The sequence below is a fragment of the Canis lupus genome, chromosome 5 (genome assembly GCF_011100685.1).
Source record: "Canis lupus familiaris isolate Mischka breed German Shepherd chromosome 5, alternate assembly UU_Cfam_GSD_1.0, whole genome shotgun sequence".
Lineage (NCBI taxonomy): Eukaryota > Metazoa > Chordata > Mammalia > Carnivora > Canidae > Canis > Canis lupus.
Genome location: NC_049226.1, coordinates 8063910 through 8090133, shown reverse-complemented (window position 1 = coordinate 8090133; position 26224 = coordinate 8063910). Strand labels below are relative to the sequence as shown.

The window sequence follows — 26224 nt, the reverse complement described above, 5'->3', positions numbered from 1 at the left end:
GTGCTATGATCATCTTGAAGGGCTTCTTGGAGGCCCAGGAGGGTGGGCGGGACCTGCTGGGGAGGGAACCAAGTGGTAGGGGGAGCTGGGGGTACTCAAGTGGGGGCAATGGCAGAGGAAAATGTGCTCCTGGATCCCTCTGAGAATCCTTTCAGACAGCAGGTCAAATACTCAGCCAGAGCAGCTGCATAAATTAGCATACTTCATATAGGGGAACGTACTTTGCATGTGCCTGGGCTTAAGGACTTGTTTGGGGGGCATGTGTGTGTGCATGTGAGTGTGCGGGTCCCCTCCTCACCACTTCTGTTGCCCGGCATCTCTGCTGGCTCCCCCAGAGCATGTAGCACGTCAAAGGGGTGCAGGGGGGTTGAAACAAATCATTTGGGTCTCCTTAGAGCCCGAGCCCGCAGCCACCAGACCGATCTCATGCTGGCACCCACGTTACCTTTCTTCGGGTGGACCCCTCTGATGGGGACGTTACCCGAGGGCACCTGTGCGAGTGCCCAGGGACAGGGCAGCTGCACCTGGGCTGCCATCTCTTCTCCATGAGGGGCCTGCTGTGCTTGGGGGTGGGGGTGGGGCTCCTGCACTGGTGCTGGATGGGGGTCTAGTGAAGCTCCTCCTGTAGTTACCAGCACTTTCTGTGAGCCAAGCCTGGGGCTGAGCCCAGAAGGTTCCAGATGACTAAGCCCAAGGTCTCTGGCTCCCAGAGCACGTAGACCCCTGTTGTGCACGCAGCCCACCCCAACCCCCAGAGGCCTGCTGGTACCTGGGGCGGGTATCTGGCTCACAGGCAAATATTTTCCCCATTTTACAGACGAGGAAGCTGAGGCTCAGAGAGTTCGGGCAACTTGCCCCAAATCTCTTAATCAGACATGGGCTGGACCAGGCTGGTGAGCGGAAGGGGGCAGGAGGCTGGGTGGCCATCTGGCCCCCAAAAGCCCGAGGTGGGGGGAAGATAGGGACCACAAAGGGGAGTTCAGCTTCTTCCCCCAAATGATGTCACCAGCTGAGACAAAAAAGGAGAGAGTTGAGGGAAAAAATGCACATTTCCACACTCTGAGTTTCCCCCTCATTAATTTTAATCTAATTTGATCACAACATTCCTTGGTAAACAGCAGCCTCCCTTAATAAGCCAGGCTCTTCCCCCCGACCCTGCAATTGTGTTCCTAATCAGCCAGTGTATCCGGAAAGGCTCACTGCTAATTGTCGCCAGGCCTTGTGCTATCCTGTGTGTCAGGTAAGGGATGGCAGCGAGAGATAATTATAATCAGATCTAATTAGTAATTATAACAGATCCCAACTAGAAATTGTTTTCAGTTAAATATTCCCAGAGAGGTGCTAATAGTCTCCGGGGCACGCTGAGTGCCACCGACACAGGGGGAAGGGGCTGGCCCGGCGCAGGTGACCTCGCACCCATGATTTTCATCCCTCTGACTCTCTCGTGAGTTCGTGATTTCGGAGACTTCGAGAAAACGCATGGCTCAGGGGCCGGAGGTGGGTGGCTCTGTGGGGGCAGAGCCGGCGCTCAGGTCACTGGGCTCCTGCGGCCTGCACTCTCCCACCTGGGTCCCAGGTGGAGGTCCCTGCCTCGCACGGCCGCCCCCGGTGGGCCTTCAGCAAACACCAATTATCAGAAAGGTTTGGGACCTTGAGGGATGGAAACTTCTGGATTACTAAAGAACCTGTGCATTCTTAGGCATCACGCATCACGGGATCTTTGCTGCTAGAATCATTGTTGAACTGAATGGGGTGCGAGTCCCGTGGCTGAGCACCCCTGGGGATGCCTCTCCGCCCCAGCTCTTCCCCGTTCCTGTCTCCAGCAAGGGCTTCATCAAACTGGGGTTGTCCCACTAACCTAACCGGCACTTTCCTCCTTCAGACCCACACCCCACGCACCTCTTCCAGGGCCATCCGGTCAGGAGACCAACTTAGTCAAACACCTACAATGGTTTCCACTGCTCCTAACCAAAGTTCAAGCCCTTTGACGGGGAGCTCCGCCTCCCATTACACTTCCTCAGCCACTCCATCACTTCCACTCACCCACTCCATCACTTCCTCAGCCACTCCATCACTTCTACTTGTCTTCTCCATTATTTCCATTCATGTACTCCATCACTTCCTCACCCACTCCGTCACTTCCTCATCCACTTCATTACTTCCTTATCCATCCACTCCATCACTTCCTCACCCACCCCATCACTTCCTTATCCACTCCATCACTTCTAATCATCTTCTCCATCATTTCCACTCATGCACTCCCTCACTTCCATTCACGCACTCTATCACTTCCTCACGTACTCCATCACTTCCTTATCCACTCCATCATTTCTGCTCATCTACTCTATCGCTTCCATTCATCCACTCCATCACTTCCTCACCCACTCCATCACTTCCCCATCTATTCCATCACCTCCATTTATCCATTCCTTCCTCACCCACTCCCATCATCCCTGAACCCTGGCTCTTCATTCAGAGTGTGCTGTTCTTTGATGTCTCTGTGCTTTTGCTTGTGCCATGATGACTATTTTTTCGTCCTCCTATTAAAATCTTACTGATTGTTTCAAGGAAGAGTTCAGGAACCACTTCCCTTGTGAAGTCTTCCCAGATTTTCTCGGTTGAAATGAACACTTTCTCTGTATTTTGCTTATGTATTCAAATATTTCTTTCATTCTGCCTCATATGAGAGTTAAGTGGTTTATATGTTTTCTCCTTCCTGTGGCCACAAACCCCTAGAGGGTACAGATGATGCTTTACTATTTCTGCATCTCCCCTTTGTACCTGACACTTCTACACCGAGTAGGAATTGGATACAGATTTGCTAAATAAAGGAGCCAATGAATTACTGAGAAGCTTCCACTCAGTGACTGCATTATGATATTAATGCTAGTTCTTCTGGGAAACCAACCTCTATATTTCCAGGTCCAAGGTCCTTTAACCTTGGATGCTGTTGGGTTGTCGGAGTATGAAAAGATGGGATTTGGTGAGGGGATCCAGGAATGGTTGAGTCCCACTTAAACCAGCTTTCCCAAGGCCACATATGGCTATTGAGCACTTGAAGTGAGGCTAGTGTGACTGAGGAGCTATATTTTTAGTTTTATTTGAACTTAATTAACTTGAAATTAAAATCAAATAGCCATTGTGGCTGGCGGCTGCTGTATCAGACAGTGTAGCTCTAGAGGCTCCGCTGGGAGTCCTCAGAGATCCTATTATACAGGGCAGCATGAAAAACCTAGAACCAAAGACTATTTTGGGTCAAATGAGGCTGGCTACAAGGTATTCCAGAGACTCATATTAGCTTCAGTTGGAAAATGGGATATGTTTTTAATGCATTCTTATATTTTTCAGTGCTGACATGGGTATGATGTTGATCTGATAACTCTATTAACCAAAGTACAAGATTAATGAGGGAAACGCCACTCCCCAACCATGTCAGGAAATGTGAGTGTAATTTTACTTAATTCACTGCCTGCTGAGCAAATTCTCCAGCTCCAGCCGGTCACAGGTCCCATTTATGTGCCACGCTCCATACAGAGTGTTTTTACACCAGGCGGTGAGTGGCAGGAGAGAGCTCAGGCATAAGTACTGGGCTCCTTACAATAGAGCAGCCATTAGCAGGGAAGGAACATGTGTCCACTCATCTATGACAATTCGGTGAATTTGTCCAAATTCCATTCATGCTTCAAACTTCACCTAAAACCCTCCTTCCAGTTCAATTTCTGACTTTGTTGGCAGATTGGGTGCTGCTGGCCTTCAGCCTCCCTTCCTGTCCTTTTCCTGCTTCCATTTCTGCTTTTGGGCCAGGTGCACACTGGGAGTTCCCTCAAGGCAGGTCCACAGCAGATTTCAATGGGGACAGCAGATTTCAATGTAATGCGAATGCACCGAGTGTCTGAGTGAGGATCAGTGAGCCACATCACACTGATGGGAGCTTCCAATCCATTATTGCCACACCAGGCAAATGGGCCTGATATTGCCAGGTCTTTGCAAGAGAAGCCAGAAATCTGAATTTTTAATACAAAACCCTTCAGAATCTTAAAATGTTGGCAACGAATTTCAAAAACTCTACAGATACTCTGGGAGCTAAGCAGACACGTCTGTGTGTGTGACCTGGCCTGCCTATTGACAGCTGCCTCTTGAGAAGCTGGGTTGAGGGATTCATGCCACCCCCGTCCACTCTATCCGTCCCTCGTTCTTTGGTAGACCCTAGGGTGCCCCTAGCATAGGGAATGCACTCGACACACATTGTGGGAGCAACACGATTATAGGGAAGACAGAGTCCCAAGCTGGTCTTGTGTGTGAGGCCTAGACGCCTGTCCCGGGAGTGCTGCCCATAGCTCCCCTAGCCCACCTGTCTGGGCAGATAAGATGGGCCAACTCCCCTGTCCAGTGGCAATCAGAAGAAGCCGGTGGACACACCTTGGAGTAAAGCGATTCAATTAAGCACGGGTTCACAGAGAGTGCTGAAATCCTCTCTCCAGAGAGCCATCTCCTGCGATGGATTTTTAAGACCAGCAGTTGGAGAATCACTCTGTCTCTCTCTCTTTTTTCCTTTTGGTACTGTGTCTCTAGTCAATAAATAAGTGAGAAATAAAGGATTTGAGAGAAAATAGGATGCAGTCAAAAGGTAAATTGTGAGCTTAAGAGCCCCGGAGAGACTGCCACAGACTTGAAAATGTTGCCTGGTTTGGCGCCTGCCTCCTCTGAGCCCAGATTCAGGCTCTCGGATTTGCATCTCAGGAAGGTAATCTTGAAAAGTGATTTCCCTCGGTTGCATTTCATTGGTGTAGAAACTAAACAGGCTGTTGCTTTACAGTAATAACATCAACATTTCACCCACCTTCGCCTTAATTATTTTTCTGTCTTGCCAATGGAAGCCGTTGAATAAGATTTATAGGTGGCAGGGAGGTGGGGTGAGCGGGTGTGTGGCTCAGATAATGGGCCGAGCTGATTTCCCCTCACTGGGTGTCACTGGTATAAAAACAAGAACTAAAAGCTTTGCAGCACTTAAGTAATAATAATGTCAGCGTTTCACCTGCCTTTCCCTTAATTATTTTTCTCTCTCGCTCTTGCTACCTGAGCCTGTTTAGATAAGATTCCTCACAGATAAAAGCCAAGGGCCCTCATTCTCCTCCACAGATAAGCTGCTGCTTTTCTACCATTCTGTGTGACAAAGGGAGCTGCAGATGGCAGCAAGGCTTCCTCCCACATCTGTCTGGGGAGGTTTCAGAGCCCATGGACCCCAGATGGACGAAGGGCAATGGGAAAGGTGGGGAGGTGAGTGTGAAGGCAGGCGTGGGCACGAGGAGGACCACCCAGGTCTGGGAGGCAGGTGGGCACTAGAAGCTAGAAATAGAGGAGAGGCCATTGGAGCACACCTGTCCTCTCACCCCAGGTGCTCGTAGGCAGGGGAGAGGGGGTCCCATTAGACTGGGTGGGGGGATCTGATCACACATTCTCCTATGCAAGGCAGTGAAAAAAGCACCTAGTTTTGCTGCTAGTTAGCTGAGTGGCCTTGGGGAAGTAACACAGCCCTTCTGGGCCATAGTTTCCTAAAAATAAATAAGTTGGTCTATATTAGTTATTAAGCTTTGGGGAGAGTACTGACTGACTCCTGTGAGAATGTGAAACATCACACAGAAATGCACATCTACATTCAGATGTTTGCATCCAAGTTTATGGGGCTGAAGGACACCACACCAGAAACCTTGGCACTGCTAGACATCTCTCTTTTTCTCTTACCTGCTGCCCACTACCTCCACTACCACCATTCTGGTCTGAGTCCCCTCAACTTTCACCTGTATTACTGCAAGAGCTTCTTAACAGGTTCCCCTATCACCGCCCCAGTCCTCTTGTAGTTTGTACTCAATCCAGCAGTCATTAAAAATAGAGCTTGGATCATCCACTCCTCTATTTAACCCAACCTTCAGTGACTGCTTTTGCACTTAATATGAGGATTTTTTTATAAGAGTCATAGCTAACTCCTTCACCTCTTCAAATCTTTGTTCAAAAAGTTACCTTTTAGAGGCACCTGGGTGAGCTAATCAATTAAGCTTCTGACTTCAGCTCAGGTCATGATCTCAGGATCCTGGAATTGAGCCCTGCATTGGGCTTCCCGCTCAGCAGGGAGTCTGCTTCTCCTTCTCCCTCTCCCTCTATCCTTCCCCATCCCCGATCATGTGCACACATACAGTCTTTTTCAAATGAACAAATCAAATCTTTAAAAAGAAGCCACCTTCTACATGGAAAACCTAAGTAGCAAATCAAGTAAAGAAATGATAAATACTATCAAATGTTTAAAAAAGATATAATATCAATCCTTCAGAAAACGTTCCAGAATATAGAGAAGGAAGGAACACTTCCCAATTCATTCTATAAGACCAGTATTGCCCTGGCACTAAAGCCAGACAAAGACATCACAAGAAAAGAAAACTGCAGACCATTGTTCATTATGAATACAGATGAAAAGCCCTCAACCAAAAATTAGCAAACTGAAGCCAGCAATATATGAAAAAGATTATACAACATGACTGAAATTTATCTTGGAAATGCAAGCTTGGTTTGATAACTGAAAATCAATTAATGTAATATACTACATCGATAGAATAAAGAGCAAAAACCGCACGATCATCACAATAGATTCAGTAAGAGCATTTTATAAAACATAGTATCATTCATGGTAAAAGCTCTCAACAAAGTAGGAAGAGATGGAAACTTCCTCAACTTGATATAGGGCATCTATGTAAAATTTGCAAATAGGATACCTTATGGTGAAAGAGACTGGAAGTAAAGCCAGGATGTCTACTCTCACCACTTCTATTCAACTTTGTACTGGAAGTTCTAGTCATACCAACAAGGGGAAAAAGGGGTCAGATTGGAAAAAAGTAAAACTATCTTTACTCTCAGACAAGATAATCCTATATGCAGAAAATCTTAAGGAATTCACAAAAACTATTAAAATCTAAAACTGTGGCTATAGGAAAGTTACAGGATCCAAGCTCCATATATAAATATCAGTTGTGTTTCTATATATTAGCAATGGATTGTCTGAAAAAGAAATTAAGGAAACCATTTCATTCATAGTAGCATCACAAAGAGTAAAATACTTAGGAATCAATTTTAAAAAAGTACAGAGCATGCACTGAAAACTACAAAAATTATTGGGAAAAATTAATGACCTAAATAAATGGAGAGGCATCCCATGTTCATAGATTAGGGGATTCAATATTATTAACGTGGCAGTTCTCCTCAAATTGGTCTATAGCTTCAACCCAATTTGTATCAAAATTTCAGCAACCATTTTGATAAATTGATCCTAGGATTTAAATGGAAATGCAAGGGAGTCAAATTAGCTACAATCATTTTGAAAAATAGTAAGATTGGAGCAGTTACTTTTCCTGATTTCAAAACTTGCTATAAAGCTATAGTAATTAAGTCAGTGTAGTACTGGAATGAAGAAGAGACTTATAGGTCAATGTATCAGAATTGAGAGTTCAGAAATAAGCCCTTACAGTTTTGGTCAGTTGATATTTGATGAAGATGTTAAGGCAATTCAGTGGAGGAAAGGAAAATTTTTTCATCAAATGATTCTGAGATACAACCGGATAGCTGTATGAGAAAATGATGAATTCAGGTCCTTATGTCACAAATTACACAGAAATTAATTTAAAATGAATCACAGACTAAATGTTAGAGTTAAAACTGTAGAACTTATAGAAGAAAATGAAAGAATAAATCTTTGTGCCCTTGATTAGACAAAGTTCTTAGATATCTTAAAGACTTATTTATTTATTTAAGAGAGAGATAGAGAGCAGAAATTGAGGGGCAGAAGGAGAGAGAGTCATAAGAAGCAGACTCCCTGCTGAGCAAGGAGCCTGACACACAGGGATCAATCTCATGACCCTGAGATCACAAGCTGAGCCAAAACTAAGAATGGCCGCTTAATCGACTGTGCCACCCAGGTGCCCTGAGATATAATGTCAAAAGCACAATTCAAATAGAACAAAAACCTTATGAAATTAGACTTGATTACGATTAAAGGTTTTTGTGCTTCAAAAGGCACCCTTAAGAAAATGAAGAAAGAAGCCACAAACCGGAAGAAAATATGTGCAAATTACATATCTGATAAAAGACTTGTACCCAGAAGATATAAAGGACTCTTCTAACACAATAAGACAAATGATCCAATTTAAGAATGGGCAAAAGGTCTGGATAGACATTTCACTGAAGAAGATAAAAATTGATAATTATTGGGTGCCTGGATGGCTCAGTCAGTTAAGTGTCCGTCTCTTGGTTTTGGCTCAGGTGGTGATGTCAGGATCCTGGGACTGAGCCCCATATTAGGCTCCATACTGGGTGTGGAGCCTGCTTGAGATTTTCTCTCTCCTTCTCCCACTGCCCTTCCCCTGCTTGTGCATGTGCTCTCTCTCTCTCTCAAACAAACAAACAAATAAATAACTCATAAAGAAATTGATAATTATCACATCAAAGGATGCTCAACATAATTAGTCACTAGGAGAAGGCAATCAAAACCACAATGGGATACCACTTGAAACTCACTAGGATTACCATAATAGAAAAGCCAAACAGTAACAGGTGTTGGTGAGGATATAGAGAGACTGGAACTCTCATAAATTGTTGGTGAGAATGGAATAAGATGACACAGCCACTTTGGAAAAGAGTTTGGCACTTTCTTAAAAAGTTAAGCATAACCTTTCTACATGAGCCAGTTGTTCCACTCCTAGGAATCTACCCATAAAAAATGGCACCTGCATGGCTCAGTCAGTTAAGTGGCCGACTCTTGATTTTGGCTCAGATTATGATCTCAGGGTCATGAGACAGCCCCCCTATTGGGCTCCACGCTCAGCAGGAAATCTGCGTGAAGTTTCTCTCCCTCTGCCTGTTTCCCCAACCCCTCTCTTTCAAAAAAAGAAAAAAATGAAAACATATACCCACATATAGACTTGTATATGAATGTTCATAGCAGCATTATTCAAGACAGCCTGACGACTGGAACCATCCAAAGGTCCATCAAGTGATGAATATGGGTAAACAGAATGTTTATCAATAAAAAGCAAGAAAAGGAGATGAACTACTGATACCTGCTACCGCATAGGCAAATCTCAAAAGTACTATGCTGAGTGAAAGGAGCCAGACGGAAAGACCACATATTGTATGATTCTGTTCATATGAAATGTCCAGAAAAGGCAAATCCATAGAGACAGAAGGAGGATCAGGGGTTCCTAAGGACTGAGGGTGGAACAAGGATTGACAAGGGATCTTTATCGGCTGATGGAAATGGCCAAAGATTGTGGTGGTCACACAACTCCATAAATTTACTAACCATCATTGAGCCGTACACCCAAAATGGTTGGAGCTTAATGATATGTAAGTTACACCTCAAGAAAGCAGTTAAAAAACAAAGGGAAAGATGAAAAAAAGTTCACTTCTTCTGGGAGGTCTACCCTGATGGCTCAACTTGTCCTCTCCTTAAGAAACTCCACTCCATACTCTCTGCTCTACCACCTTCTAAGAGACGATCGCATCGTTGAAATGTTTATTGTTTATTGTCTAATTCCCTCTGCTGGAACACGTGTCCCATGAAGGCAGGAGGTTTTATTCTGTTAGTCTATCGGGCCACACGCTGATGGATATTCGACAGCACTTGGCACACAGAAGGTGCACAGATCTGCGCTGCAAAATGGAACCAAGGAAGGACCCTTGGTGGATTCCTTCCAGCTTTGGTTCTCTAAATCAAGGTTAGGTTTCCATCCTCCGCAGATCCGTTGCCCAGACCAACTTGGTATTTGGAGGCTGGGGCTGGAGGAGGGCCAGGGTTGTCCCAGGTGACCCTACATTAGAGCCCCACTTTCTGTCTTATAGACGCGGAGAAGACTCATCTTTCTTTCCATGCGTTGTGTAGCCTGTAACATGTTTCTTTTCCTTTTCTTTTTTGATGGCGGTTGAGCCATCTGCAAAATGAGGTCCATCATCCTAGGGAATGTGTGTCGACGGAGAGGAAGCGAGCAGAGTGGGGAGAAAGTGATGCATTTGGGTGGGGCCACCCTACCAGCTCTTCTGGCGAGATGGCTGTGTGGCCATTGGCCTGCTCCTCTGTTTCTTGCCTTGTATCACTGCGGCTGCAGTGATACTCCCAGCAGGCACCGGGTGATTTTTCAGCTGCTAACACAGTTCCTGACATATTTACATATGGAAAGTTCCCCCTTTCTATAAACATTTACAAACACCTTGATCAACTTGTGAAAATGTGACACTCTTTTGGAAGCCAGCCTTCTTGGGTTGTGGGGCTCAGCTACTTACTTTTGTGAAATGGGAGCACATGTGTGGGCTTCTGGGCACCTATGATGCTCCCACCTAGAAAAACCTCCTCTGCGCAGACAGTAATGTCGAGGCTCAGAGCAGTGGGCCAAGAAGCACTGGGCAGTCCTCTGATAATGAGACTTAATGGGATGGAAAATGGATGTTGGGGGTCTAGGGGTCCCGGCTTCCAAGGTGCATCTGTGGAGGTCAGGGTGGCGGGTGCCAGTAAGTCTTCACCTCCTTGCTGAGTCAGAGGGCCCTACGACGGTCTGATGGCTCAGACAGGGCTCCTGGAGTTCCATGGGGCTGGAAAGAGACCTGTGTCCCAGAGGTCCACGATCTTAAGGAGAGGAGTCAGGCGGCAGGAAGTTGGAGCCGGACTTGGAAGAGGGGAAGGGCATGGCTTAGCAGAAAGGGCAAGAATTTTGGAGCTGGAGAGACGGGCGTCCAGATTCTAGCCCTTTTTCTTTCTTGTTGCATGACCTTGGGCAAGTTAATGGGTCTCTTTGTGCACGAGCTTTCTTATCGAGGAAAGGAGATGCGGGGCCTGCCTGGCAGGGATGGTGAGAGACGGTGAGCAGGTGCCTACAGGCCTGTGGGTGGGCTACCCAGGCAGTGGGTCAGGGCTCCCGAAATGCCCCTTGCCGGCTGGACCTACCGGCTGGGTCTCATCCCAGCATGGCCCCCAAATCACAAAGTTCTGGCTGTCCCCCCCTCCTGAGGCAGCTGTGCTTCTTTGCTCTGCAGAGAAGTGCTGGCAGCCGGGCCTCTGTCCCCGCGGTGTCCTATGCTGCCCTGGGATAGCAGGGGTCTCCCTTGGGCTCCAGCCTCTGCCCGTGTCCCCCGGGACCTCCTTTCTGGGCCTGCTCCTGTGAGTCTGCTTTGGGCCTGCAACTGGGGCTCTAAACACCCTGCTCACACTCCACCCCTCCCTTGGCCCGTTGGCTGCCCGGGAAGGCTTTCATTTAGTGGTGTTTTCCTTTCTCATTTCATGCTGTAATGGAGATTCATTGCTAGTTTTAAATCCATAATTTGCCATGAAACCCTCGTCTCAGGCCCGGCTGAGGTCGGAGCGGAGACGTGGTGAGCTATTTTTACCCTCGGAGGTCTCCCTGGCCAGCTCAGCTGGGCCGGGCTTTCCCAGGGCCGGCTTGGGCCACAGTCCGGGTGTGACCCCCACAGTGCCCCGGAGCCAGGAGTCAGGAGGGAGGCGAGTCCTTCCCGGTGGGACCCCCTGGTCCCGGCCCCCCCTCTCCTTCACTGTGACTCTCTTCCCCATTGCATTTCGTTTTTCATTAGGAGGAATCAATAGCGAAGCGGGGCCTCACGCTGTGGCTATCATGCTCCACCTACTACATTCATTCCTGGGCCTGACACGCAGGGAGGGTCAATACTTTTGAGTTACCAAGATTTGTCCACTTCCCAACAGTGACAGATTCTCTTGACTGAGTGCCCTCGTGCCTTTCCATCATGATTCGGGCGTGCTCTGAATAGTGTGTGTGCGTGTGTGTGCGTGCGCACCGGTGCATTTGTCCTTGAGGTAAGGTGTCTGTGTGTGGATAAGATTGATGCATGAACAGGGAGGGAGCCTTGTACTTGGCCGGCCGGGCTCCCTGGCGGAGGACTCCGGCACCTGGACAGAAGTGGGCTCTTGCCCGAGCTTTTCCAGGCATGCAGGGCTGTTGGAAGCCGTGCCCAAGCCAGAGGACGTGGCCCTGTGACGGCCCAGGAGCCGAGGGCCCCCTCAAGGCAGCCAACCCTGAAAGCTACAGGAAAGTGGCTCTAGCGTCCCAGGCAGCCCCAAAGCTGCTGGTTCCACACCGAATGGCCCACGGGGGATGCCAGAGGATCAAGGGCCTGGCTTGTGCACATCTCCATGGGCTGGGCTCCTGCTCCAGTTTGCTGGCCAGTGGAGGCTGCTCAGCATCTTCCAGGGTTAAATCGGTGGAAGAACAGATTCTCTTTGCTCCGGGGGGGCCAGGGAACAATGGGGCAAGTGTCCCTCCGATGCGACCCCCAAACCACCATCAGATGAAGGGGGATCACAGTCAAACCGTGGTGTGGATCTGCACGTCCTTCCTGGAGAGGTCAGGGTCCAGAGATGGTTACACACCATCATCCCGGGTCTCATGGCCAGGATCCCGGCCTGCCCTGGGGGAGAACTGGGACAATGATGCACGTCTTTCCACCTCAGGTGATGGCCCTGTCCTGCTTAGACCCGGAGAAGTGCCAGTGCCCTGAGTGTGATGGTGGCACCATTCAGGGGTGCGGGGCTGCCTGGGGGAGCCCCAGTCATGTAGTGATGGGGTGCCTGAGGGGTCAGCAGAACCACACATGGGGTGGTGGGGGCCGGGAACAGCAGACCCAGTGGGATCCTGCAGAATCTCCCTGCCTTCGCTTGTGCTGGTGTTGAAAGCAAGAGATGCTGGCAGCTGGCGGGGGGCTGCTGGCCCTGGGTTGGCCATTTAGGATGCTGTGTCCAGCCCAGGGCAGCGTTGGGCATCAGGGCCACCCCACCAAGGACGCTTGATTAGGCCAGTTAGCTCCCTTCTCATTGGCTGAGTCTGGGTAGGGTAAGGCAGAGCTGAGTGTCCCTTGCAGCAGGTCTCCCCACTTCCTGCCTACAGGCCAAGAGGGGAGCACTGAGTTTGCCTCCATCCCTGACGGACCCGCAAACGCTCTGGAGCCTTGCAAGTTGTTCTGACACTGAGGTTGAAAAGAAGAACAGGGAGATGGCAGGTGGGGGTGGGGACGTTCCTTTCCGTGGCAGATTAGAGAACCAGGGAGAATGCTAGGGTTGGGGGGATGGCAGGGGGGAGGGCCTAGCTCTGAAGTCAGGGTACTTGACCCGGTGGCCACAGGGACCTCCAGGGAGACCCTCCATCCCTGCCCCCCCCGCCAGCCTCCACTTGTCGCCGACAACAGCCATGGGCAGCTACTCAGGGGGGCATATGGCTAACGACCCTCAATACAATCTAGTATAATTATATTATATTATAATATAATCTATAAGGCAGAGACTATTAGTCACCTTATGGTAACTCGATGCCCTGCGGCTCGCCTTGTCACCTGCCCAAGCAGGTAAGCACCCAGTTAGATCAGGAGGGGAGTGCAGTGGTCCAAGAGACACGGAGGAGGGGACTCTGCTTCCAGCCCCCAGGGAAATGCTGGCCTGGGTCCCCCCCAGAAGGGCGGAATGGTGGGGTGGGGGGGGCAGGAAGGAGCTGGCTGCAGGGGTGGGGGCAGGGGGTGGGCCCGAGGCGCACAATAGCTCAGACGCCGGAGCCCATCTGGAACCGCAGGAGATAAAGATGCTTGCTTTGCTCCTCTCTCCCATCTCTGGTTTGTTTGCTGCCCCTATTTGGGGGTGATTGCAGGGTAATGAATGTGGCAGGAAGCAGGCACACAGCACAAATGAGATACGGCACCTACGACCAGGCCGGGGCCCAGGCAAAACACGCTTAATAAGGAGATAAGGAAATCAATTCTACTCGTCTTCCCAGGCGTGCGAGGCGGAGGGGCCTGCAGGGATCGCGTCTTTCGGCCTCGCGAGCTGGAGGGCAAGGCTTCCCCAGGACACGGGCCTGAGCCCCCAGGAAGGAACAGTTGCTTGTTGGTGCTGCCTAGCGCGGCAAAAATAACAGTAATCACCATCACAGGAGGAACCTAGTAACAGCCGGAGCTTCTGTGCCTTGCTGCTTACCGGGCGCTGTTTTGAGAAATGTCCTACATCAGCTGTCCTGCTAAATCCTCCCTATAAGCCTAAGAGGGCAGGTAGGACTGCTCCCCCATTTTACATATGAGGAAACTGAGGCAGAGCGGTTAGGTGACTCGTTTGTCCAGGGTCATGTGCTTGTAAAGTGACACAGCCAGGTGTCCAGGGGAGGCAGTCTGGCTTTTGGAGCCTGGGCTCTTACCCTGATGCCGTGTTGCCCCTCTAGTCACAACATAATATGGCACAATATGACCCAGCTGTCGCCTGTCCTCGGGGTTCTGCTGCAGCCCTGCTGCTACAGTTACATGACGAGCTCTACCGAGCACCGAGCATGTGCCCACAGGCTGTTCTAGGCTGGGTGCCCGGAGACCCCGTGGGGGAGACAGACATGCAAATGGTTACTTTCAGTATAAAGTGTTGTGTTGTGACTGTGGTGTGGACGGAAGGCTAAGGGAGCAGAGTGGGACAGCCAGGCTGTGTGGGGTTCAGGGAGGGCTTCCTGGAGGCGGTGATGTCCAAGATGAACCTCGACAGGGGAGCCAGTGGCAGCAGCGTGCAGGAGGGAAGGCATAGAGTGTGGGCGGTGGAGGGAGCCGCAGCAGCCGGTGCTCCTGGGGGGGGGGGGGGAGGGGGCTGGAGCAGGGGCTGACGGAGTGACAGAGCCTCAGAGGCTCCCAAGTACCCCCGCCCTGGCCCGGGGTTTGCTTCGTGGACGTGCCTTCCAGGCCCCTGAAGAGCAGCATGGTCTGTCCCTTCCCAACGGGGTGACTGCCACTGGGTTTCTTGCCGCCTGTTTCTGGGGGGGCCCTTTTATTTTTTATTTTTTATTTTTTAAATTTTATTTTATTTTATTATTTTTATTTTTATTTATTTTTTTTGGGGGGGTGCTTTTAGAAGCTCTCAGGCTGCGTGTCGGCTGGATGACCCAGGTTATCCATTGTCTCTTTCCTTCTGGGTGAGGGGATGGGGTTGCTTCCAGTGCGGGGGGTTCGGGGGGCCTGTGCCGCTCAGCTGCCCCAGAGAAGAGACGTGGGGTGGGGGCTCTGAAGACTCAAGGACCCATCTGGACCCTCTCTGTTTGCCCCCTCAGTGTCTGGAGCTTGACATCATTTTAAAGATGCTCTTTTTATTTGAATTGACTTCGTCTCCATCATTAAATAATTCATGTTGATTTAGAAAGCTTTGTTTCTAATGGGAGCCACCAGACAGCAGAGTTAATATTAGAACAGGCCGGGAAGACCAGGGAGATGGGAGGAAGACTAGGAGAACACCCTTTTTAATAATTAAGCCGCCATCCACCATCCTCCCTGCCTCCTTCGAGCCCCCTCACTCCGCTCTGCTTTCTGTTTCACAGCGATCATTACCACCCGATGTCCCACGGACCCACACAATGCACCTGTTTAATCTGTGGATTACTTATTGGCTCTCATTCTCTCTCTCTACCCCCCCCCCCCCCCCGCCTCTCTCTGCTACAACACAAACTCCACCAGGGCAGGGCTGCTTTTCTCTTGCTGACCAATAAATCCCATATGACTGGGTCAGTGCTTGGCACCTAATCAGTGCCCAGGAAATATTTGTGGATCAAAATCTTGCCTCCCATTGCCTTCCTGTCCTGGGTCCTCTGACTCCTTGCTTCTCAAATTTTCAGGCAGCTAGAAAGATCAAATGCGGACTCATCCTTACGGTATTGTCAACCCTGGGGTTCCTGCAGGTGGGAGAAGGAGTTGTCTGCAGGTGCATGGGTGTGCGTGCACGTAGCTTTAGAGTGTGTGGCACTTTAGCGTTGGTGTGTGTGTGTGTGTTAGTTTGGGGCTCACAGCAATTCTGGGAGATTTGTATTTTTATTGTCCTCATTTTATAGATGAGGGATGAGAAACTTCATTCACTCACTCATTCATTCATTTATTGAAAAAAAAAAAACCCTCCAACTATTATTAAGGACCTACCCTATCGTAAGTGCTGGTTATAGAGAGTTGGACCAGAGGCCCCGTGGGAGCGCTAAGGACGTGGCCCAAGGTCACACAGCGAGTAAGCTGCATGTAGGTGTCCTGCTTCTAGCCCGTGCTCTTCTGCCTACAGCGCAGCTCTGCACATGTCCGTGGGGGTCCTATGACGTCCAGCTAAGCTGAGTCCCTGCCTGGAAGCTGCATACAGAGGGCGGGCTCTGGGGTTAAGACATACAGTCAAGTCCAGAGTCCCAGGGCTGGGCAGGACTTTGAGAGGTCCTTAGAGTGCGATGCTGCACAAAACACTCCCTTCCCTTCTGGGCCTCAGTCACCCCCATGAGTTCTGGTTCCAGTGGTGGTGCGGGGGGAGGGCATTTTCCTAAACTAGTTGGTGCCGCAAGCTGGGGTCCTTATTGTAGAAGTCGTGGCTTCCTGGGAGCCCGGCGGTTCTTAGGGACCATCTTACTCATCACCACGTTCATGCTACAGATGAGGAACTGAGGCCCTGAGAGGTTGAGCAACTGGGCCAAGATCACACAGCTGGTTAATGGCAGGACCATGACAGTGGCCTCCAAGCCTGCCGTTCTTGAGAAGTTCTGCAGGTGGAAAGATGCCTGTCTCGACCTGGCCGGAGTTAAGGCGTGGGCCTCCGTGCCGCAGAGGGAATGCAGCCTGGCCGTTAACCTGGGCCGGGGCTGCGGTGTCTTTGCCTGGCTCTGCCCCTTCCCCCTCTTCCTCTCCTGGTCCCCTAGCTCCCTCCCGCTGCCTCCCAGGATAGCAAATGCTCAGCTCCAAGTTGCTCCTTGCCTGATTGCATCCGAGAGCTGGAAATACAAGGCTAATTAATGTGTCTGTGACTCTAGGCTTGGCCGCTGGGGCTGGGTCCCCATGTCCTCCCTGGAGCACCAGGGGCCCTGTGAGCTGGCCCTCTGTCTTCTCCAAGCAGGCTGCTGGCGGATGCATATTTTAACAATGCACATCTGTTGGCTCTGTAATCTCTCATATTTGCCCTCCTCACTTGGTGCTTTGATGGAAGACCCCCAGGGGTCTCCCTCTGTTCCAGGCAAAGTGTTTGCTTTGCAATTTTGCTGGAATACCATCTGATTCTGCTCTCATATCTTCTGCAGGTTCTAATCAGGCTCTTACTTTATTTAATTAAAAATCTATCTCAGGCAAATACAGACTAAATTAGGAAGCTCTCTCATTCCTGGAACACAGGGAAGGCGGCCCCCCTCCTTGGGGAGCTGGCTGGGACATATTCCTGGGCTGAGATGCCACAGCAAAGCAGATGGGGTCTTGGTCGGGAAGCTGGCTGGCCAGGGTAGAAACACCCCCCCTTCCCTCCGCCGGAACAGCCGCTGTGTCTATTCAGCACCGTGAGCAGACCAGAGCTCCCTTTCCAGAAGGCTGGGTCAGCTTTAGCATGTAGGGCCTCTCTCCAAAGGCAGTAGGTGGGGCTGTACACCGCAAAGAAACTCAGGCAGGCTGGGTGCTCAGGCAGAGAGGCATGCCCTGCTGGACCAGCCAAGGGGCAGGGGGGTTACCTACAGGGCCAGCTCAGGAGTGAGGACCTGCTGGACCAGCCAAGGGGCAGGGGGGTTACCTACAGGGCCAGCTCAGGGGTGGGACCTGCTGGACCAGCCCAGAGGCAGGAGGGTTCCCTACAGGGCCAGCTCAGGGGTGGGGACCTGCTGGACCAGCTCAGGGGTGGATGTAGGGTGATCAGAACCAGTGGGAGGCAGACCCCGGGGCAGTTCTTTCTTGCCGGGGTTAGTTTGTTAGGAGTGGAGGCAGTGAAGTCTTCAGGGAAGGCTGCTGGACAAATGTCTGCTCAGGCTCCCTTTCCAGCTCTCAGGAATCCAGCAGGCTATTCTGCTGGGGTCACCTGGAAACACCCCCTTCCTGCTCCTCAACTGCCTTCCAGACTTGTAAAACACGTTCCCCATGCAAACCAGCGCTGTGCCCAGGAGGCAGTGCCAGGTGCGGCCCCAGGAGAGGGAGACGGGGGAGTGAATGCCTTCGAGACGTGACCTAAGACCAAATTGAGTCTGTTCAGATCAGATGCTGAGGCCCCGCTCTCAGAAGCCTGGTCCTTAAGTCACCAGACAAAGGAGATGCTGCTGGCATTTAGGAACGCAGGCGGCACTGGTTTGGGGCTGGAAAAGCTGGAGTCTATTTTGAGTGGTAATGAAACCCTGAGTGGTTTTGCACTCTGAGTCTCAAGTTCCTCACCCATAAAACATTTGGACTCGGTTATCTCCCCGAGATAGGAGAGAGGAGGGGGCTGTGCATGGTCGGGTGCCCCCCGGGGCGAAGCTCTGACACCAGGACAAGAATTGGAGGATGAGATGCGTTCCCACGTTGTTTAGGTCTTGCGTGAAGTCAGGAGTGGGGAGGGCTTAGGCCCTTCTGAATTTAGCATTCTTCGTACCCTCTAGAAGGGGAACAGGGTGGGGGGCAGCGGAAGGCAGATTATTTTGAGGACGGGGAACTGAATAATCTCCGGAGGTGCACAAATCTGTCCCGCATGGCCCCACACTCAAGAATCAGAAACCGTATGAGACCCTTCTCCCTCCATCTCCACACCAAACTCTACGCCCATTCCCACTTTAGCCATCGTCGCGGGAGGGTTGAGGATGTCTGCCCCCTTTCACATCCCTGATTACTTTCCTGCAGGCCCTTCTGGACAGAGCCGTCCCAGCTCATTGACCCTGCCCAACCCGGGTTACTTTCTCTTTCCTTCATCGCAGGCTAGATGGGAATCAGAGGTTGAGGGGGGCTTCTGGGGACGGCCCCGAGCCCTGCCTGCTGTCTCAAGAAGCCAAGCTCCAGGCTTGGGAAGTGTCCTGGTCCTTGCTGCCATGCGGGGGGCAATCTGCCCACGCGTGGCCGTGTAGATGTGAAGACAACCTGACATGCTCTTCAGTGTTTCATTGGGGAGCAGCCAGGTTAGGACACAGCACCCCAACTGTTGACCTGTGCTAAGAGCTTCATGGCAGCTGCTGAGAGGAGGGCAGGGTGAAGCCCGGGCTCCCCTCTCCCACCGCCTGGGCCCCCGTCCCACATGGGCTGGAGGAGCCTCACCCATGGGGCAGGGCAGGGCGATGTAGGAGCCCGACTGGGGAGACCCCTCCCCCCAGGCCCGGGCCCTTGGCATCTCTAAGCCTCAGTTTCTCATCTGGGGCAACAACCCCTGTCCCACTGTCTTGCATCAGCACAGCTGAGCCAACCTAAGTGGAAGTGCGTGGAGAGGTGCCGTGAGCGTATGCCCGTGTCTGCTGTGCTGCCCCATGGGCGCGGCTTGCCGCCCAGGGCCTGGGTCCTTGGCAGCATCTGGATGAAGTCAGAAGGAGGCAGTCTGGGAGGTGGCCCGGCTCACTCCCTGGCTTCAGGCAGGTCTGCCCGAGTGAAGGAGCAGGGACCTCTCAGGCCGGGTGTCCCAGGGGCGCTGGGCTCCTGGGAAGCCAAGAGGATGAAGAAAGGCCGAGGGGGCAAAAGTCTGATTTAGCGTGAGGGTCCGAAATGAATGAGGCAGTCAGTCCTCCGCCTGAGAGCCAGGGTTCCCAGGGAGCAGGGGAAGGAACAGGTGCAGGGATGGTCCTGGGTGGTCCCAGGTGGTCCCTAGGGCCCTAGGGATGCTGAAGTCAGGCCTTCCTGGCACCTCATGGGAGAAAGAGTGACTCCAGGATGTGTCGTGGTCTTCTCTGTATCCCCATCACCTAGCACAGGGCCTGACAACCATCGCGTGCACAGAACATGCTTCCCGATTGAATAAATAAGCATTTGGAGCCCCGTTTAGCCACTTACGCTGGAGTCAAACACATCGGGGTGGGACAGGCCCATAGGTCGGTTAGCGGCGAACTTCCAATTTCCAGGGCGGGAACTTTCCCTTTCCCTCTTTCCCCCTCTTGGTGGGGAAGGTGACACCGACCATCAGACCAGACGTGGACTCTGCCCCGCGGGGAACCCTTCTGAGACTGAGCCCCTGGTGCTTCCCACAGCATCCTCACCCCCGCGTTTCAACGCTTCTTACCCAGGACGGTGAGGCGCGCGGGGCGAGACCGGATGGCGGCCTGGATGGCCTGGCACTCGTACACGGCATCATCCTGCAGCTCTGCCCGCAGGATCTTCAGGTGATGTTCCCCTGACAGGTGGTTCCCTACCACCAGGTACTGGGGGTAACCTGCGGAGACAGGAGGCAGGTCAGGGAGGGCTGGGGCCGCGGCGGAGGCACGCGAGCCCCACAGGCACCGTGGGGGGACCCTGGGCTGGGGCTGGTGTGGCGGGCAGCTGCTCAGGACCCTGACCTTCATGTAAGGAGCACAAAAAATGAGACCTTTCCCTGGGTATTGGGCAGTGTGTGTGTGTGTGTGTGCATGTGTGCATGTGTGCATGCGTGTGTGTGCATTGAGGTTTAGGAATGTTGGAGTAGTTACTAGCAGAGAGAAAAAGAGAGCGCAGAGATGGAAATGCTAAGTGTGGGCAGACACAGCAGGGCCAGTACTCTGGCAGGCGGTGTGCTCAGCGCCGTGGTTTACCAAGCAGACATGCATTTTGATAAGGAGACACACAGAGAGACAGAGACCCAGGCTTTGATTCACAGTAGACAGAGTGAGAGACAGAGGGCAGAAAACAGAAATCTCTGGAAAAGAATCAAGAATGACTCTTGGGGGGGGGAGAGTTTTGTTTGGGATGGACAGGAAGAAGGAATCTAGGCCACCCTATCAGTGCCCGGGAACGTGTGGCCACTTGGAACCATAAACAGGGCCCTTTCCTGGTCACTGCTACTCTCCCCCCTCAGACCCCAGGGCCTGATTAAGCACTTACGAGGCTTGCAGGACACTTAGGAATATGGGGTCCCTTATACTACTGGTGATGAATAATGGATAAATAAAAATTTGAGAATGATAAATCATTAATCAGCTTTCCTGCTGCTGCGGAATGTGAATGCCAGCATAATTCGCGGCTGGCCAGGTTGGGCAGATCCTCTGTCCTGGGCCTCGGGCCCTAGACCCCCTTAGTCTCTCGAAGGATCTTTTTTCCATCGTCCCCTTACCTGAGCTCTGTCCACCCCTCCCTCAGCTTCTTACAGGGAACGTCCTCCTTGTTCTCTTCCCTTCTCTCCTCAGAGGCCCTCCCACCCTCTGGCAGCTCGAAACTGCTCTTTCTAGAAGAACTTCACCAGGACAGTGTGAGTTCTCAGAAATGTGCCGCAGAAGAGGGTTGGCCTATGTGGCCTTTTAAGGAGAAGACTAGAGCTTAAGCAAGAGAGAGAGAGAGAGAGAGAGAGAAACAGAGAGACAGAGGCACATGCACTAGCTCTCCAAATATTTCAGTCTCTAGGTGTGGGTTGGATGTGTTCAAGTAGCTCCAAGGACAGGCTAGCACCACTGGATAGAACTAATATGGGGAAATACTTTAGAATATTCTTCATTTGAAATGTTCAACAAGGGGCGCCTGGGGGGCTTCAGTGGTTGAGCGTCTGCCTTTGGCTCAGGTCGTGATCCCGGGGTCCTGGGATCGAGTCCATCTCTCAGGAATAAATAAACAAAATCTTAAAAAAAATGAAATATTCAACAAGCATCTGGGCTGCCAGAGGTGGTAGTGAGGTCCCCATGGGGAGCTGTATTCAAGCAGAGGTTGGTGAGCACCTGTCAGGGACACCGCGGAGGAGGTTTCTACCCTAGAAGGGATCTTGGAGCTCTAAGGTCCCTCCTATCCTAAGCTAAAGGTCTTGCAGAGGTGGGGCAAGGCTCCCCTGGAGTGAGCTGTGCAGGGGCCACTGGCACCCGTTCCTTGGCAGGGAGGGAGCCGTGATCCTTCCCAGGATGTGTTTTGGGGCTTCCTGTGTGCTGAGCCTTCGGGCGGGTGTCCTCGTGGCTGGCGTCGTCCCTGTCGTGCAATCAAAGGGCCCCGCCCTGCGCAGCTGTTCCGACCCCACCAGAGATGCTCACAAGGCCGTCAGCTGTCCCCCCCCAGAGCGCCACCTCCCCTCCTGCCCGCCCTTCCTGCCCTCTGCTGGGCTTTGGGAAGAAGCCCAGGTAAGTTAAGCGGGCTCTCCCCAGGGCCAGGACAAGGGGCTGGAAACGGGTTCCAGTCCAGCCCTCTCCCCGCTGCTGCCCTCAATGTAGCTGGCTCACCGCCCCCAACCCTTCCGGCCCAGCCTCTGGATCCCGCTGTCCTTGATTAGTCCCTGGTCTCCTGCAGGCATCTTGGCTGGAGCTTGTGTTTTTGTTGTCTTGCAAGCTATCAGCAGCAGGATTTCGCTCTCATGAGCTGCTGAAAACATCAGTGATGGGTTTGTTTGTATTTGCCTAATTAGGCAACGAGCTGCAATGCTATCCCAAGGACTGGCAGGATCTTTGGAAAAAACACAAGCCCAGAAGCATCGATTCTGAGCAAGTTCTAGCTCCTTCCATGGTATCATTACTCTCTCTCACTACGCCCAGGGGAGGCAACACTATTGCGAGTGCGGGTTCTACCGTCAGAGTGCGTGGATTCGAGGGCCAGGTCTATCGTGCCCTAGCTCTGCTGTCTTGGGGGAGGTACTTTAACTTCTCCGAGCTTCGGTCCCCACCTCAGCAAAATGGGGATGATATCGGTACCACCACGAGTCAAGGTGAAGAGAAGCGGGATCATCCATATTAAGTGTGTGGCACGCAGTCTCTAAATGATGGTTCGAAGAAAAATGACAGGGAGATGGGACAGCCAGAAAGGTCCTGGCCTTTTTTTTTTTTTTAAGATTTTATTTATTTATCTGAGAGACAAAGAGAGAGAGTGAGTGAGAGCAGTGCTCTCTCGAGAGCACAGGCAGGGTGAGGGACCGAGGGAGAGAAGCAGATTCCCCGCTGGTTAGGGAGCCAGCTGCGGGGCTCGATCCTGGGACTCTGGGACCATGATCTGAGCCGAAGGCAGACGCCCAACCGATGGAGCCACCCAGGAGCCCCTAAAGGTCCCCGTCTTTAGAAGCAAGAACATGCAGGGTGCCAGGGTTTTTGGGTGTTAGGAGCCACACATTGGGTTTAGATCAATTTTTTTCTTGATGGTGACTTTATTTGCCTGTCAAATATAGTGGGGGTGTGTGGGGGGGGGTGGGAGGGAATCCTTCTTTTTCTCCCTGTGGATCATTATATAGATTTAGGACATAATGTCTGAGACTCATTTGCGCTTCTTCGAAGAAGAGTGTTCTATCTATAGGAGGCCATGCGTTTATAAATCATGTCCTTTGAATGCGTGTTCCAGCTTTGGTGACCAGAAAGACGGTTAGGTCTTCCGTTAGGGCGTGATTCCTGGTCGACTGGGCACGGCCACACAGAAAAGGATGAAGTTAAATCAGGGGAGGGTGACAGAACTGTGGCACGATTCTGGACCTTGGTTCCCCCACCGGAAAACCTGTGACCAAGTGCCCTGTGAATATGTGCTGAATTGAATCGAGATCCATTCCTGTCCTTTCCTTGTCAGGCTAGGAAACAGTATTTACTGAGCGTGTGAGTTTCTGTCATTGTCGCCATGATGCTTTTTTTGGGGATAGGTGATCAAACATAGAAGAGATTTTACCAGGAATTTGAATTTATTGGCTTTGCAAGGAGACAGGCAACCTTCTTTGTATGAGTGGAGTCAGGTCAGAGAGGAAGTAGACCCCAGCTCATCAGAACCCCATCGTCCCTCACTTAGCGGGACCCAATCCTGATCCCAGAGAGCCATGCAAGGAATTGGATGCCAGAGGGTCACTTCTCCATGCGGTGTTGAATGGCCGTGGTGACCTGGGGCTTCCTCTTGGCCATCAACCCAAAAAGACCCCAGTCCTTGACCAAAGGCTGCAAACCATTGACCAGGAGCCCGGAGTCCCTCCTTCGCCAGCAAGGATGCTGGTCCAAGCTCAGAGCCACGCGGAGCATGAGTGATTCTAGTTTGGGAAGGTGATATCATTCCCCCAGTTTCTCTAGGGTAAGGAAGTTCAGAGCCCCTGAAATTGGCTGGTTCCCATAATACTTAAATTTTATGGCAGCACAGTATATTTTGGAGATATTATTGTGTATTTTATCCATGCTCAGTTGGGCTGCAGCACTCAAACCCGGTGATGCTATTGACCATGGCTATAATGTTTCAATATACATTTTTGGCAAGACATAACTCACATTTTAAAATATTAATTTCCCAACCATCGTGTTCCTGAGTGCACTTCGATTTTTATTTTCCTACAGCTGTACACCATGAGAGAAGCAAAGCTACCTCTCAGTTGAATACATATATATTTTTTTTCCTCCTCTACCCTCAGCCATTCCCCCCAAGGGCGGGGACACCCGGATCCCTTGTTCTGGATTTTCCAGGTTATGCTAAGCCTAGCAAGCAGTCACCTGCCTACCCTCCCCAGGGGAAAATAATAATTGCTGGTGGGTGAGTGACCAGGATGGGTTGGGAAGACATCTGTATGAGCTTAAAGGTTGACATTCACAATGGTTAGCAGATGACGGGGACCTCAGATGCCAGCTCCAGGAGCGTACCAGGACATCTTTGCTCAATACCAGCCTGGGTGGGCTCAGAGAGGTTTGGACTTTAAGCGCTCCTTTTCTTCCCATCACACGATAACCCCTAAAACCAACTGGGTGGGTTCCTTTGTGAGCGTTCAATTTATTTGGCTCCCTTTAAAGGATGGGAGCCGAGAAAAGCTGGGCTGTGACTTAAGCGGGGCATACTTTTTTTTTTTTTTTTTTTTTTTGGGCATACATTTTGGACCAAGAAACAGGAACACTTTACTTCTAGGGATCTGACTTTACATGAATTGTGTTTGACTTGAGAACAGACCCTCCAGGGCAACATCGTTTAGGGTTACTGGAATTGACGGTTTACTTATAATTCATTACCAGTAGTCAGAAGGGCTCTCAAGGTCCTATGGGTCCTAGACCCAGAGCCTGCCCAAGCGGCCTCTGCCCCAGGGGGAATATACAATGAAAGCTGGGGATTGAATCTCCGAATGCCTATGAAGATGGAGTTCCCTAGGAAGCAGGTGGGTCAGGCGGGAACTGGTCCCGGGCCTTCCCAAGGAGGTCTGGGGGTACTCACTTGAGAGGTCCCGGCCCACACCCAGAGCCAAGCCGTCTTTGATCCACAGAACGAAGCCATCGTATTCAGGGATGGCGCACAGCAGAGTCACCGGCTGGCCCGACACCACGGCCTGGTCCTGGGGTTGCTGGCTGAAGGAGTATACTTGGCCTGGGAAGGAGACAAGCACAGCGGTCAGCTTCTGGCAGGCAGCAAGGCCTAGAGGACTCCTCCAGTTAGGAAGCAGGGCAGAGGCTGCCCCAGGGGATACCCCCCACCCCCGGGCCTTACCTCCTGCCTGGGGCTCAGCAGCGGCTTCCTACCTGCCCCCCACTTCATTCCTGCTTTTAGCAGCTGGCTCGCAGCTCAGCTGCCCTGCTCCTCAGGCCTCCCCACGCAGGCACGCTGCCCTCCGGCCTCCTCCTGCCCCCGAAGGGGCCTCGTCCGCTGTGCTTGGGATGAGCTCTGACACTTTCCTTTCTGCAAACTCCAACTCACTGCCACCTGCTTGCACCTACTCCCCCAACGGGGCAGAGGCTGGAGACAGCCCTCCAGCTGCAAGCACCCTGTGAGGGTGTACCCCTCGAGAAGGTGAGGGGACTGAGAGTAGGGCAGTTTGGTCAAAAACCCGAGAATCCAGGGAAAATATGGTTATTTCAGCGGTTCCCAGGATGGGCCTAGGGCCAGATTCCACAGGATGCGGGGTGGCACAGAGTGGCACAGTGAGCTGGCAGGAGCAGGGAGGCCTCTGAGCTCACCTGCTTTGTCCCTCTCTTCCCGGGCACCCGACCCAACTCTGGCTTCCCTCTCACCTAGGAGAACGTCACCAGCGTGAGCCCAAGCTCTGCATCTAAGCCGCCACTTCACCTCTCATTACCCGAACACACCCACCAGCGCCGGGCGCTCTTCTAAGATTTTAAAATATCAGCTCATGAGTATTTTCATCTTCATAGCAACCTACGAGGTAGGTACGATTTTGCTCCCCGTTTTCTGGGTGAGGAAATGAGGCCCAAGGGAGTGACAGATGACTGTGTGAGTACCGGGGATGCATTGCCTCTGGCTCGACAGGAGCCGTAGCACTTGGAGCTTGCCAACCAGTCTGCAGGGCCCCGGAGGTTAACTACCCGCCCCTGCCCCCACCCCCGGGAAGTGTCTGGTGGCAGGACAAGGGCTGCAACCAAGACTTTCACCTCCTGACTTG

General features: G+C 51.6%; 1 protein-coding gene and 1 long non-coding RNA gene across 6 annotated transcripts in view; one reads left to right on the top strand and one right to left on the bottom strand.

Moving 5' to 3' along the window:
* KIRREL3 (kirre like nephrin family adhesion molecule 3) overlaps nucleotides 1–26224 on the bottom strand; it is a 539901-nt gene that overhangs the window by 66181 nt on the left and 447496 nt on the right. For all 4 annotated transcript variants that reach the window (XM_038535673.1, XM_038535674.1, XM_038535675.1 and 1 more), the window contains exons 3-4: nucleotides 25045–25194; nucleotides 20015–20164 (exon numbers count right to left, since the gene is read on the bottom strand). In XM_038535673.1, the coding sequence (XP_038391601.1) occupies nucleotides 20015–20164; nucleotides 25045–25194 (300 nt within the window). The remainder of the gene's footprint in view (nucleotides 1–20014; nucleotides 20165–25044; nucleotides 25195–26224) is intronic.
* Nucleotides 1–26224, top strand: part of LOC119875013 — a 79205-nt gene that overhangs the window by 24669 nt on the left and 28312 nt on the right. For both annotated transcript variants that reach the window (XR_005359074.1, XR_005359073.1), the window contains exon 3: nucleotides 25840–25987. This is a non-coding gene — a long non-coding RNA (uncharacterized LOC119875013). The remainder of the gene's footprint in view (nucleotides 1–25839; nucleotides 25988–26224) is intronic.